This window comes from Oratosquilla oratoria, chromosome 7, assembly GCF_046742065.1.
Source record: "Oratosquilla oratoria isolate Oo_2021 chromosome 7, ASM4674206v1, whole genome shotgun sequence".
Classification (NCBI taxonomy): domain Eukaryota; kingdom Metazoa; phylum Arthropoda; class Malacostraca; order Stomatopoda; family Squillidae; genus Oratosquilla; species Oratosquilla oratoria.
The window spans coordinates 75,062,134-75,077,702 of NC_134783.1; the positions used below are offsets into that span (position 1 = coordinate 75,062,134).

Below are 15,569 nucleotides of genomic sequence, written 5' to 3' on the forward strand. Positions count from 1 at the left end.
GGTCATCCCTGCACATTGTCCACTGCCCTGGGTCAGAAGCAGTGTAGCAAGACACAGCACATCCACAGCAAGGCCGCTTCATTAAATCGGCGACCCCCCTCTCCGTCCCCCCATTGCATAATAGGAGAAGACGGGGAGAAATCCCTTCGGGCTGCGTCAAATTTTGCTCACACATACTACCTCACCCCCCCTCTCCCCCGCCCATTCCACCTCATGCATCACAACATCATACATATACAACCATTTTCCATTCACCCCTGTCTTCTGTCCTCTCCCGTCCTTCCTCAACAGACATTCCCCTCTTCCCCAAAGCCCCCTTCACCCATTAATCCACCTCATCCTAGGACGTCCCCTCATGTTCACTCCCTCCACATCTGCCTTCCATACCTCTTTTAATAGGTAAATACACACAAATTGAATGAGGCAACAGTGTGTACAAAAAATATACAAGAATTCAAGAATGAACTAGATGCTGAAAGATACAAAGATGGGTCACTACAAGCATAGCTCCCTTCCCGTATAATACAACTAGGTAAATACACCCTAATCCCTTATATATAGTATAGGATTATGGTGGGTAAATGTTTTGAATTGCCCACTATTTTATAAGAGGGAATAGGCCTTTCGTTATTTATGTCATAATTTATTTTTAATGATTTTTTATTAACAACAATTTCCTTTGAAAAATATATCTTTCAAAAGCCAAACTGCAAGGTACGCTTGATTATTGTCCAAAACCCCATACAGTATTTATGAAAATATGTGTGCTATCATAAAATGCAGTACTAATGTAATGAGAGAACTGGTTAAAGAAATAGAGGAAGTACTCTTATCATAAGCACCATTTTAATTTTTCATTTACCAGAACAATTAAGAAATGTAATGTTACCATATATATTTAAAAGGTTATTAAAGAGAAAGGGTGAGTATTTAATACAAGATTGAATGTTAATTTTTACACAAAGTATATGAAAAGTCTTGAATTTTTGGCTACAAGTACAGGGATGGCTTAATGATAATTATGTGAAGATATATGGCATTTTCTCAACTGTGGACAGTAATAGTATATTTGAATTTCACATGTATCTGTATTATAGCTTACCACTTGTTCAACTGTCTGCTCTATTTGAAGAGGATCTTGTGATCCTTGGTCATTCGTTTCTAATTGATTCATTTCTTCTGCCTGAGCAGAAGTTACTTCTACTTGTTCAATAGTCATCATTTCAGCATTCTGAAAAATCAAGAAAACACAATTGACCTTAACTTGGACATACATAACATCTTGCTAATAATAAAGTAAGATAAAAATGGTTCTCACAAATAATTGCATGAATTGCTACTTCACAAAGAATACATACATATATATACCAAAGGATTTTTCCCTTTACTACAAGGGACATAGCCAAAAAACAAAGGTATAAAATCCACTCCCTCCCATTCCATCCCCTCATGCAGAAAAAGAGAAGACAGGGAGAAATCCCTTCGGGCTGCATCAATTTATTATTCACACACACTCCCTCACCCCCTCCTTTCCATGCATCACAGCATCATCCATACACAACCATTCTCCATTCACCCCTATCTTCTGTCTTCTCCCTTCCTTCCTCAACAGACATTCCCCTCTTTCCCAATGCCCCTTTTACCCCATCCATCCATCTCATCCTTGGTCATTCCTTCATGTTCACTCCTTTTACCTCTATCTTCCACACCTCTTTTACTAATCTTTCTTCACTCATTCTTTCTGTATGTCCAAACCATCCCAATACTCTTTCAGCAACCCTATCTCCGAACTCCCTTTCCACCCCCGTCCTCCTCCTCACCTTCTTCCTCACTTTATCCAGCCTAGTAACCACTATCATAATTCTATGGCACCTAATCTCAAACAGATTCAAACTCCTCTCTTATATTCCATGTTTCTGTCATATACAGTGCTGTCAGCACAATCACTCCATAAAATCTCCTCTTATCATCCATTCACAAATGTCTATTTCTCATAACACTTTTTAATCCCCCAAGGCATTCACTTCTTTTAGTCTCTATTCTACCTCCACCTCAACTCCTCCCTTTCCTGACACAATCACACCCAAGTATCTAAAACTATCCACTCCCTCTAGTCTCTCTGCCTTAATACTCACTTCCAGTCTGCTGTCACATTCTCCTCTTGTACATTTCATCACCTTACTTTTTACCCATATTTATCTTCAACTTCTTTCACACACCTTCCCAAACTCTGTCACTAACTTCCTTAACCACTTCCCTGATCCTACCAAAAGTAGTGTTGTCAGCAAACAACAAATGGGTTATCTTCCACTTTTCTCCATTTACTTTAACCATCTCCAATCCCTGACCCATTCCCCTTGCATTTACCTCTTGCACCACCCCATCCATTTATAAATTGAACAGCCAAGGCAACATAACATATCCCCAGTGAAGTCCCACCTTTACCTCAAACCATTCACACTCCATTTCTAATTCAAACAGAGAATAAGAATAATTCTAACACAGAATATTCACAAAGAATAAGAAAAAAAAAATACAATTTCTGATAATAATGGTCAATAAATCCCAGGTCTTTCTTGTATTGGGACTCACAACTCCCAGGTAAATGGCAACAGCCACCAGAAGCCCACAAGTCACTCATGAGGGATACAGCATTGTAATCTAGGGAAGGTAAAAGCGGGGCAATTGAGGATGAAGTGTTCTGTGTCTTCTATAAGGTGATTGCACATGGGGTAATTTGAGTTTATGGTAAGGCAGTCATGCCATAGTTTCTCTCGCTTGTTTTGGGAAGAGAAAGACCTTTCAGCTGGGTTGATGTCTGGGGGAGTTCAGTGAAGTACAGAGTTTGGGGAATTGGTCATGGAGTGATTTATGACCCCCTAAGACTTATAGGAAGTGGCTTACTGGAACCTGGTTCTCCTCTTAACCAACATATCAGTTACCCCATGTTTAGTGAGTGTACCCCTCTGTCTTAAACTGCTCCCACAACAAGCATGCCCTCTACATTCATTAACATATCACAAAACCTCAACATATTTAAATTCTCTACTTTTTGAGTGGCCCATACTACCCTAGTCTACAACACTTTATTAGGCTTTTTTTATCATCCATTCTTGCCCATTTTCCTCCAACCTTACTCCCCTTCTCATACCTCTTGCATTCATTTCTCTCATCACTCCATCTACCTACAGGGTAAACAGCTATTTTGGCATTACACAGCCCTGCCTCAAACATTCCTTTCAAACATTTCATTTTCCATGCCAACAAAAACCTCTTATCAAGAGTATAATTCTATAGAAATTTGTAAAATGACCCATTTGTGGTATTGGCTGCATGTTATTGTGGCTAAGTAGCATGCAGCTGATACTTTAGGGTCTATATGGGGCACCCCTATGGACCAGAGCCACACATCATTTTGTCTGTGATAGGGGAAATCTCTGTTCATAGAGAAATGATGATATTTTATTATACTGTGACTGTCCCTCCATTATGTTGTCCCCAACCCCTTGTTACTGTCCTGTACCATTTCTCTGAATATTCATTTCTTTTTTTGCCGAACCCTGTGGTGGGGGAAAAGAATACTCCCACTAAGTCTTCCCACTTGAGTCATATGAGGTGATAAAAAATGGGACGGGGATTAGGACTAGGCATCTTTCTCCCTGTAGCCCCAAAGGGGACATTCCTAAAAAAAGTAAAGGTATAAGAGGGTCTAGGAGTTTTCCAACCAGTACCCTACGGTTTAGGTCTTTTAATGTGCGTGGATGTGGTATAGATGAGAGTAAAAGGGAAGAGATAGGCAGTATGTTTGTGAGAAGAAAGATGGATGTGTTGGCATTGAGTGAAACTAAGTTGAAAGGGAGGGGCGAGTGTGAGTTTGGAAGCATAGTTGGGAGGTTCTTAGGAGTGAAGAGAGGAAGGGGGAGAGAAGGGGTAGCTATACTAGTAAGTGAAGAGATAGGTAAGCATGTTGTGGAGTGGAAGGAGGTTTATTCAAGGTTAATGTGGATGAAGGTGAAACTGGGAAAGGAGACATGGGTTTTTGTAAGTGCATATGGGTCTGGTAGTGACAAGAGTGTAGAGGAAAGGGAGACTTTTTGAATGGATTTTAATGAGTGCATAGAGGGATTTGGGAGAAATGTCAATGTAGTGCTACTGGGAGTCCTTAATGCTAGGGTAGGAAATGAACCAAGAGACGGAGTGGTTGGGAAGTGTGGAGTTCCAGGAAAAAATTGTAGTGGAGAGTTGATGGTGGAGATGCGTCTAGAAAGAGTGTTTAGGAAGAAAGTCAAGGATAAGTACACATGGGAGCGGGTGGTGGATGGAAGGGTGGTTGATAGAGCATTAATGGACTATATAGTGGTAACCAGGAGTATAGGAAGAGGATGTACATGTTCTAAGGGGAGAGGGTGAAGGAATATCAAATCACTTTTTGGTGGAAGGTCAGCTGAGAATGGAGGATAGATGGAGAAAGAGGAAAAGGACAGAAGGTAGGAAGGTGCAAAGAGTGAACAGCTTAACCTCTTCACTCCAGGGCACATCGCACATCTGGCAGCATTAGCTGCCTGACGTGCGATGTTGCGTCATAATAATCACATTATAAAAAATAAAGTCAGTGCTCAATCGTTTGTTCTCTTTCACCCATGTATTTTGATAACCATAGAAAATTGATGAAGCCAGTTTAGAGAGAATGGAAATTACGTAGGTACGACTACAATAAATATAATCAAGATGCCGATGTCGGCATCATTGAGTACCCACTCGGTCCTCATGCCGCCTACGTAGGCGTCACCGTATGGAAGTGGTTAAATGAAAAAGAAAAGGAGGAGTACAAGAAGAAGCTGAGAGAGGAGTGGGAGGGAGTGAAGGATAGAGTGGAACTAGGAGTGGAGAAGGATTGGGGATGCTTCAAGGAGGGAGTCAAAAGGTGTGCAAAGATGGTGTGTGGAACACAGAGGATGGGAGGAAATAGAAGAAAAGGTAGTGAGTGGTGGGATGAGGAAGCTGAGAAGGTTGTAGAAAAGAAACGAGTTTCACAGATTGGTTACAAAATAGGATGAGGGAATCATATGAGAGGTACAGAGAAAAGAAGTAAAGCATAAGATAAAGGAGGCAAAGAAGAGAGCAGATGTGAAATGGGGTAAGAGTATGAAAAAAAAATTGAAAGTAATAAGAAAAATGGTAATAAAAAGTAATAAAAGTAATAATAAAGTAATAAAAAAATTAGATGGATGGATGGGGTGAGAGAGGCTTTGGGGAAGAGGGGAATGTCTGTGGAGGAAGGACAAGAGAGGACAGAAGACAGGGGTGAATGGAGAATGGTTGTATATGGATGATGTGATGCATGAGGTGGAATGGGTGGGGGGATGGGGAGTGAGGTAGTATGTGTCAGCAAAATTTGATGCACCCCAAAGGGATTTCACCCCGTCTTCTCCTTTTCTGCATGAAGGGACGGAGAGGGGGGGGGGGGTCGCCGATTTAATGAAGCAGCCTTGCTGTGGATGTGCTCTGTCTTGCGACACTGCCTCTGACCCAGGGCAGTGGACAAGATGCAGGGATGACCCATCATCCAGGAGGTGCCAAGATAAGAGGGAAGGTGGAGGGGAGTAGAGTGTATTAGGGGTGGAATGGGTGGGAATGGTTTCTATGCCTTTTTCTTTTTGGCTACCTCCCTTGTAAGGGGGAAAAAGCCTTTGGTATATATATATATGTATGTAATAAAAAAAATTGGAAAGAAATTAAGAGAGGAGGAGGAGGTGAATGAAGTAGAGAAGAAAAAGTAAAAGGTGCAGATGGAGAGATGATAATGGAAGAGAAGGCAATAAGAGGAAGATGGGAGAGCAAGGCAGTTGCAGTGGGAAGTGCTAAGAAAATGACCATGGAAGAGAAATAAAGAAAGATGAAATGAAGGCAGTTGTTTAGATGATGAGAGTAGGTAAAGCACCTGGGTTGGATGGATGTCATGCAGAATGTCTGAGAAAAGGAGGTACAGTGATGGTGGACTGGTTGGTGAGGTTATTTAATGTTTGTTTAAGAGAGGGTAGAGTGCCAGAGGACTGGAGGACTGGAGGAGTGCCTTTATAGTTCCACTTTACAAGAGAGAAGGGGACAAGTATAAGTGCAGTAGTTTCAGAGGGATCAGTTTGTTAAGTGTAGTTGGAAAGGCTTATGGGATGGTTTTGATCCAGACAATTAGGAGAGGAACAGAGTTAACATTGTGGGTTTAGGACAGGTAAGGGTTGCATAGATCAGATTTTTGTGGTAAGACACATACATGTGCGAAAGCTATAGGAAAAGGTGAGGAGGTTTTTTGGGCTTTTATAGATTTAGAAAGGCTGTGTTTCGGAAGAAAGTCAAGCATAAGTACACATGGGAGAGGGTGGTGGAGGGAAGGGTGGTAGATAGAGCGTTAATGGACTATGTAGTGGTAAATAGGATTATGATAGGAAGAGTTAAGGATGTACATGTGCTAAGGGGAAAGGGTGGGGGAATATCAGATCATTTTTTGGTGGAAGGTAAGTTGAGAGTGGAGGATAGATGGAGGAAGAGGAAAGGGACAAAAGGTAGGGAGGTGCTTAGAGTGAACTCTTTAAATGAAAAGAAAAAGGAGAAGGAGTACAAGAAGAAGCTAAAGGAGGAGTGGGAGGGAGTGAAGGATAGAGTAGAGCTAGGTGTGGAGGAGGAATGGGGATGGTTCAAGGAGGGAGTCACAAAGTGTGCAAAGATGGTGTGTGGAACAAGAAGGACAGGAGGAAATAGAAGAAAGGGTAGTGAATGGTGGGATGAGGAAACAAAGAAGGTTGTAGAAGAGAAGAAGCGAGCTTTCACAGATTGGTTACAAAATAGGACGAGGGAGTCATATGAGAGGTACAAAGAAAAGAAAAGAGAAGTAAAGCAAAAGGTAAAGGAGGTAAAGAGGAGAGCAGATGTGAAATGGGGTAAGAGTATGACAGAAAATTTTGAAAGTAATAAAAAGATGTTTTGGAAAGATATTAAGAGAGGAAGAGGAGGCGAATCAAGTAGAGAAGAAAAGGTAAAAGGTGCAAATGGAGAGATGATAATGGAAGAGAAGGCAGTAAGAGGAAGATGGGCAGAATATTTTAGGGAGTTGCTAAATGTGAAGGAGGATATGGAGGGAAAGATAGCTGCAGTGGTAAATGCTAAGAAAATGACTGTGATGAGTGAGGAAAATGGAGGAGAAATAAGGGAGGATGAAGTAAAGGCAGTTGTTAAGATGATAAAAGCAGGTAAGGCACCTGGTCTGGATGGATGCCATGCAGAATGTCTAAAAAAAGGAGGTACAGTGATGGTGGACTGGCTGGTGAAGTTATTTAATGTTTGCTGGAGAGAGGGTAGAGTGCCAGAGGACTGGAGGAGTGCCTGTATAGTTCCACTTTACAAGGGAAAAGGGGACAAGTGTGAATGTAGTAGTTTCAGAGGGATTAGCTTGTTAAGTGTAGTTGGGAAGGCTTATGGGAGGATCTTGATTGAAAGGATTAGGAGAGGAACAGAGGGAGTAATTGGTGAGGAACAGTGTGGATTTAGGACGGGTAGAGGTTGTGTAGATCAGATTTTTGTGGTAAGACAGATATGTGAGAAAGCTATAGGAAAGGGGAAGGATGTTTTTTGGGCCTTTATGGACCTGGAAAAGGCTTACGACAGGGTAGACAGAAAGGCACTGTGGGAGGTTATGCAGATATATGGGATAGGAGGAAAGCTTCTAGGAGCTGTCAAGAGTTTTTACAGTAGTAGAGCTTGTGTCAGGATTAGAAATGGAGAGTGAGTGGTTCGAGGTAAAGGTGGGACTTCGTCAAGGATGCATTATGTCGCCCTGGCTGTTCAACTTATACATGGATGGGGTAGTGCGAGAGGTAAATGCAAGGGTAGTGGGTCAGGGATTGGAGATGGTTAAAGAAAATGGAGAAAAGTGGGAGGTGAGCCAGCTGTTGTTTGCGGACGACACTGCACTTGAGGCAAGATCGGAGGAGGGATTGAGGAAGTTGGTGACAGAGTTTGGGAGAGTGTGTGATAGAAGAAAACTGAAGATAAATGTGGGTAAAAGTAAGGTGATAAGATGTACATGGGGTGAAAGTGGCAGTAGACTGGAAGTGAGCATTAAGGGAGAGCGACTGGAGGAAGTGGATAGTTTTAGATACTTGGGTGCAAATGTGGCAGGAAAAGGTGGAGTGAAGGTGGAGGTAGAATGTAGATTGAGAGAAGCGAGTAAATGCCTTGGTGGATTAAAAAGTGTAATGAGGAAGAGACATTTGGGAATGGATGCTAAGAGGAGACTATATGAAGGAGTGATTGTGCCAACAGCACTGTATGGGGCAGAAAAATGGAACATGAGAGAAGAAGAGAGAAGGAGTTTGAATGTGTTTGAGATGAGGTGTCTGAGAAGTATGATGAGGGTTACTAGGCTGGATAGAGTGAGAAATGAGGAGGTGAGGAGGAGAACAGAGGTGGAAAGGGGGTTGGGAGAGTATCAGGATGGTTTGGACACATGGAAAGAATGAGTGAAGAAAGACTAGTAAAAGAGGTATGGAAGGCAGATGTGGAGGAAGTGAACATGAAGGGACATCCTAGGATGAGGTGGATGGATGGGGTGAAGGGGGCTTTGGGGAAGAGGGGAATGTCTGTTGAGGAAGGACAGGAGAGGACAGAAGACAGGGGTGAATGGAGAATGGTTGTATATGGATGATGTTGTGATGCATGAGGTGGAATGGGCAGGGGGATGGGGGGTGAGGTAGTATGTGCGAGCAAATTTTGACGCAGCCTGAAGGGATTTCTCCCCGTCTTCTCCTTTATGCATGGGGGGACAGAGAGAGGGGGTCACCGATTTAATGAAGCGGCCTTGCTGTGGTTGTGCTGTGTCTTGCAACACTGCTTCTGACCCAGGGCAGTGGACAAGGTGCAGGGATGACCCGTCATCCAGGAGGTGCTAAGATGAGAGGGAGGGTGGAGGGGTGTGGAGTGTATTCAGGGATGGAATGGGTGGGAATGATTTTATGCCTTTTCCTTTTTGGCTACCTCCCTTGTAAGGGGGAAAAAGCCTTGGTATATGTATGTATGTAGAAAGGCTTATGACAGGGTAGACAGTAAGGCACTGTGGGAAGTATTGCAGATATATGGGATAGGAAGAGAGCTTTTAAGAGCACTCAAGAGTTTTTACAAAAGTAATAGAGCATGTGTTAGGATTAGAAATGGAGAGAGTGAGTGGTTTGAGGTAAAGGTGGGACTTCATCAGGGATATGTTATGTCACCCTAGCTGTTCAATTTATACATGGATGGGGTGGTGTGAGAGGTAAATGCAAGGGTAGTGGATCAGGGATTGGAGATGGTTAAAGAAAATGGAGAAAAATGGGAGATATGCCAGCTGTTGTTTGTGGACAACACTGCACTTGTAACAGGATAAGAGGAAGGATTGAGGAAGTTAGTGACAGAGTTTGGGAAAGTGTGTGAAAGAAGGAAGTTGAAGATAAATGTGGGTAAAAGTAAGGTGATGAGATATACAAGGGGAGAAAGTGGCAGCAGACTGGAAGTGAGCATTAAGGGAGAGAGACTGGAGGAAATGGATAGTTTTAGATACTAGAGTGCAAATGTGGCAGGAAAGGGAGGAGTAGAGGTGGAGGTGGAATGTAGATTGAGAGAGGTAAGTAAATGCCTTGGAGGATTAAAAAATGTAATGAGAAATACACATTTGGAAATGGATGCTAAGAGGAGATTGTATGAAGGAGTGATTGTGCCAACAGCACTGTATGGGGCAGAAACATGGAACATAAAGAGAGGAAGAGAGGAGTTTGAATGTGTTTGAGATGAGGTGCCTGAGAAGTATGATGGGGGTTATTAGGCTGGATAGAGTAAGAAATGAGGAGGTGAGGAGGAGAACAGAGGTGGAAAAGGTGTTGGGAGATAAGGTGAATGAAAGAGTATTAGGATGGTTTGGATACATGGAAAGAATGAGTGAAGAAAGACTAGTAAATGAGGTATGGAGGGCAGAGATGGAAGGAGTGAACATGAGGGGGTGACCTTGTATGAGATGGATGGATGGGGTAAAAGGGGCATTAGGAAAGAGGGGAATGCTTGTTGAGGAAGAATGGGAGAGGACAGAAGATAGGGGTGAGTGGAGAATGGTTGTGTATGGATGATGCTGTGATGTATGAGGGGGAATGTGTAGGGGGTGAGGAAGTATGTGTGTGAGAAATAAATTGATGCAGCCAGAAGGGTCGCCAATTTAATGAAGCGGCCTTGCTGTGAATGTGGTGTCTTGTAACACTGCTTCTGACCCAGGACAGTGGGCAAGATGTATGGAAGACCCATCCTCCAGGAGGTCCCAAGATAAGAGGGAGGGAAGGGGGTGGATGGGAGTGGAGTATGTTGGGGATGGAATGGGTGGGAGTGGTTTTTATGCCTTTGTTTTTTGGCTACCTCCCTTGTATGGGAGAAAAAGCCTTTGGTATATGTATGTATCACAATGGCATTACACACCCCATATCCATAACAAAGCTCTTGTAAAGAGTATATTTCTACGGAAATTTGTAATATGCAAGGTACTTACTGGAACAATAACATTCAGAATATCATGATCAGATCCAGGCTGTGAAACATTATTAGCTTGTGTAAGACCTTGGGCTATTTTGTGTTTCTTGTGAAGTCGCACATGTGACCGATATGAGTCCTCTCTCACAAAAGAACTTGAGCACTCTGGACACTTGAAACTGCGGCAACATGAAGCTTTTACTCCTCCTGCTCTACTTGCTTTAGCTCCTTCACTCTTCTGCCCACCTCCACTTCTTTCTCTTCCAGAAGAATCTTGACCATGTTTGTTACGTACATGATATCTTAAATTACCTGCAATCATTACACCCAAATTCATTTAAAATCTGAATTCTAGTGATCTAAGAAGTATTTACACTGTCAAATTGTCAGACTGTGCAATAAACTCAAACACAAACCTGTTGTTCTGCATGTGAAGGAGCAATACCTGCATTGAAATGGTTTCTCATCTGAATGTACCATCATATGCTGCTTAAGGCTTGTGCTGCTTATACAAGTATACTCACAAACTTCACACTGAAATATGACAGCTGCAAAGAAAGTAATTAATTTTCAAGTACAGTGATACTTTGAGATATGAAATTAATTTGTTCTATGACCGCCGTCGTATGTCAAAAAAATCACATCTTAAAACAATTATTCTAATGGAAATAGAATTAATCCATTCCAGCAATACAAAATTACCCCTAAACAAACTTAAATTACACAAAACAAGCACAACTTATAGATAAATACATGAGTAATAACACACACAATAATAGAATAATAAATAACAATGATAAATGTTATTTATCATAACAGACCACGGAGACAGGTGATAGCGGCAAGTGGTGTGAGCCAGAAGGAGGAGGGAGGGAGAAAGGGCAACAAGAGCTAGCGTGCGATGCACATACACATACAGTGGGTAATGAACACACACACATTAATACAGACTAAGATTTTTTTTCCTCTTTTATATGATTAACAACAATGATAAACTAATTTTTTTGGCTTTTCAATCTAATTTTTGGGGGCTTTTCTTTTTTTGGGGGCTTTTCAATTTGATTTTTTATCATCACTTTCACTTTCACGTCTAGCCCTTTTGGCCTTTCCTTCATTACCTTCACTGCATGGTCGCTTTAAGAGAAGACGATCAAGAGTGGTCTCTTTCTGCCTCTTTTTTAATATGTTGCAAAAGTGCGAAAGGCACATATCATTAAATGAGGCACTTGCTCTCCCTGTAGACAATATCTCAGGGTGCTTTTTCTCTACAAAATCAGACACTTCTTGCCACTTGGCAAGGGTATCACAAATCTTACATGAAGTTAGTGTGGTGATGAGCTGCTGGTCAAAACCAGACTGGCTGTCACACAACTCAAGCTAGGGCTATATACTTGCCATAGTTAGCAAGATATCTCAGCCAGCTCCAGCCAGCAGCCAATCAGAAACTTGGGAAAACTCTCCAGAGACCTTTGCTGAGCCACCAGCCTCCTTTAAAAGGACGGTGTCTTGTCAAGACAACCAGTTTCTCTCCCAGGCACGACATCTCCAAGCAGCAGTCTTCTCCAGCAAGTTGCCATGGACACAGTTCTCTCCAGCAAGTCATTTTGGACGCAGTTCTCTCCAGCAAGTTGCCTCGGGACCAGTTCTCTCCTGTGGACCTTCCCTCTACAAGCCCTCGTCTGTGACCTCCTAGCCTAGTATTCATTAAATCTTGTGTGCCTTAGTGTTATTGTGAGTTTCATTTCCCTGGCTTGTCCAAACCTACCCACAACATTAGCACCTTCTCCTGCTTGACCTCCCATGGTTATGCACAAAAATCAAAATAATAATACACAAAACAGGAACAAACATGACAAATAAACAGCGAAGATGTAAACGTTAAGACAACACATGAACTGAAGTGTTGGGAACTGTCAGGAACTGAATGAACAGTCTGCCACCAACCGCTGGCATTTCAAATAATCGCACATCACCACATCATATCCAGGGCCCTCACATTCAGGGGGGAAGGCAATTCTAGTCTTTAAATGCTGCCCACAAGGCTGACAAAATAATTATAATAAAAAAAGGTCAAGAGCCCTGAATATTTTACTGTAATATATGAATTTTGTGTGAGAATCAACAATATATGAAATATTTTCCCTTGTCCTTTCTGCAATAGGGACATTGAATAACATTTTTAAGATCTGTTTAATTATTTTGCAAGCCGATAGGTATAATAACCAGAAAGGAATGGTGGAGATAGGAAGTGGTGATGGGGCAGCACTTAGGCATGTAAGGGCTCTGATTGTATCTCAAAATTTTTGTCGTATTTTAGGGCATAAATTAAGAAAAAAAATTACATCATATCTCAAGTTTTTTATATGTTAGGGTGATCATATCTCAAGGTATCACTGTATGAAGATATGGGCTAAACAGTTAATGATTGATGACTGATTTGGTTTGACTTTACAAATTCCTCCTATTAGGAGGCTAGGACAGTGCCTCTTACAGAGGAGTTTGTAGTATGGAATTTAATGAACCATGCCTATTGTCCTACTTGCTGGTGGCAGGGTTCAAACCACCATCACTTCGACTTTTGCTCCCATACCAACACCCTAACCTACTCAGTCAGCAAGTATCCTAAACAAGTAATAACTAAAGAAATGAAATTCCATTCAAGAGAAATGTATTTTATTTCATAAAATGTCCATAAAAAAAAAAAAATAATGATTAAGTACATACATACACCAAAAAGGTTTTTTCCCTTATAAGGGGGGTGACCAAGTCATTGGCTACCTCCAATGTAAGGTGGAACAAGCTTTTGATATATACATAGGCTAATTTATAGCATACATCCACCATACACCAATCTCACACCTATCTTACAGCCTAATTGTTGCCCCCACCCACCCATTCCTATTCACCACCTCTCCTTCCCTCCTTTTCATCTTGGCTCCTCCTGGATGACAGGTCATCCCTGCATCTCTCCCATTGCCTTGGGCCAGGGAGATATGTAGCTGAATGAAATGCATGCAAACTACATACTTCCCCAAAAACATTATGATTTCAAAGAGGGCCACTTCACCAGCATGCTACTTACAAACATTACCCAACAAGTGCTATGTATCTACATACCAAGAGCTTTTACCCCCTTTCAAAGGAGGTAGTCAAGTCAAAAGGCATGTACCCACTCCCAAACATTCCACTCTCATCCACCACCCTTTCCTCACTCTCATCTTAGCTCCTTATGGATGACAGGTCATTCCTGTATGCCACCCATTACCCTGGGTCAAAAGCAATGTAGCAAGACACAGTGCATCCACAGCAAGGCCATTTCACTCAATTGGTGACACCCTGTCTCCATCTCCTCATACAGAAATAGAGAAGATGGGGAGAAATCCTTCAGGTTGCATCAAAATATCATTCACAAATAACCACTCCCTACCTTCTTTGCATCACAGTATCATGTATACACAGCCATTCTCCACTCACTCCTATCTCCTGCCTTCTCCCTTCCTTGCTCAACAGACACTTCCCTCTTGCTCAATGCCCCATCCATCCATCCATCTCATCTTCAGTCATTCCCATAAGTTCATTCCATCCACCTCTGCCTTCCACACCTTTTTTACTAATCTTTCTTCACTTATTCTTCCCACGTGTCCAAACCATCCCAATACGCTTTCATCAGCCCTATTTGCCATTTCCTTTTCCAAGTGCTACAGGTAAAATATATTTGGCTCTCACATATCTTTAGAATCAATAATTATGTAGCATTTACTCTCACCTGAATGCATTTTTTCATGTTCCTTAAGATGTTTGCGACTATTTCCAACAAAACTGCAACGGGAACATCCAAATTTGGCTCCTTTAAAGTGATTCAGCTTCATGTGAACTGTTAGATTTGCTGGAAGATAATTAAATATAGTGAGACTTCATTTAAACATCATGCTCAATGTCATGTCATCTTAAAATTAATACTGTTGTTAATGAAAGTATAAATATTTGGTAGAGTTGAACTCTGTTCACAAATATTTTTCCCAACTTTTTACATGCTTGTAATATGTTGGAATAGAGATATACTCATGGGTCCCAACTTTTCCTCAATAATCTTGCAAATATATATATATATATATATATATATATATATATATATATATATATATATATATATATATATATATATATATATATATATGTATATATATATATATATATATATATATATATATATATATATATATATATATATATATATATACCCCATCTGGGGTATTGGCTGCATGTTATTGTGGCAAAGTAGCATGCAGTTGATACTTTAGGGTCTATATGGGGCACCCCTATGGACCAGAGCCACACATCATTTTGTCTGTGATAGAGGAAAACTCTGTTCATAGAGAAATGATGACACTTTTATACTACAACTGTCCCTACGTTATGCTGTCCCCCAACCCCTTGTTACTGTCCTGTACCATTTCTCTGAACATTCATTTCCTTTTTTCGTGTACCCTGTGGTGGGGGAAGAGAATGCTACCACCAAGTCTTTCCACTTGAGTCGTAAAAGGTGACAAAAAACAGGACAGGGGATGGGATTTGGAGTCCTACTACCTGTGGCCCCAAAAGGGGACATTCCTAAAAAAAGTAAAGGCATAAGATGGTCTGGGAGTTTTCCAACCAGTACCCTAAGGTTTGGGTCTTTTAATGTGCGTGGATGTGATACAGATGAGAGTAAAAGGGAAGAGATAGGCAGTATGCTGTGAGAAGAAAGATGGATGTGCTGGCTTTAAGTGAAACTAAAATGAAAGGGAAGGGCAAGTGTGAGTTTGGGAGTGTAGTTGGGAGGTACTCAGAAGTGTAGAGTGAATGAGGGAGAGAAGGGGTGACTATATTAGTAAGTGAAAAGATAAGTAAGCATGTAGTGGAGTGGAAGGATGGTTTCATCAAGGATGATGTGGATGAAGGTGAAGCTGGGAAGGGAGATGTGGGTTTTTGTAAGTGCGTATGGACCTGGTAGTTAAAAGAACATAGAGGAAAGGGAGGCTTTTTGGGTAGAT

General features: G+C 41.5%; 1 protein-coding gene across 1 annotated transcript in view; it reads right to left on the reverse strand.

Moving 5' to 3' along the window:
• The window catches only part of LOC143027217 (uncharacterized), a 70,709-nt gene that overhangs the window by 14,804 nt on the left and 40,336 nt on the right, over positions 1-15,569 (reverse strand). The window contains exons 10-13 of the mRNA XM_076188402.1: positions 14,303-14,422; positions 10,953-11,084; positions 10,556-10,848; positions 1,103-1,231 (exon numbers count right to left, since the gene is read on the reverse strand). Coding sequence (XP_076044517.1) covers positions 1,103-1,231; positions 10,556-10,848; positions 10,953-11,084; positions 14,303-14,422 — 674 coding nt within the window. The remainder of the gene's footprint in view (positions 1-1,102; positions 1,232-10,555; positions 10,849-10,952; positions 11,085-14,302; positions 14,423-15,569) is intronic.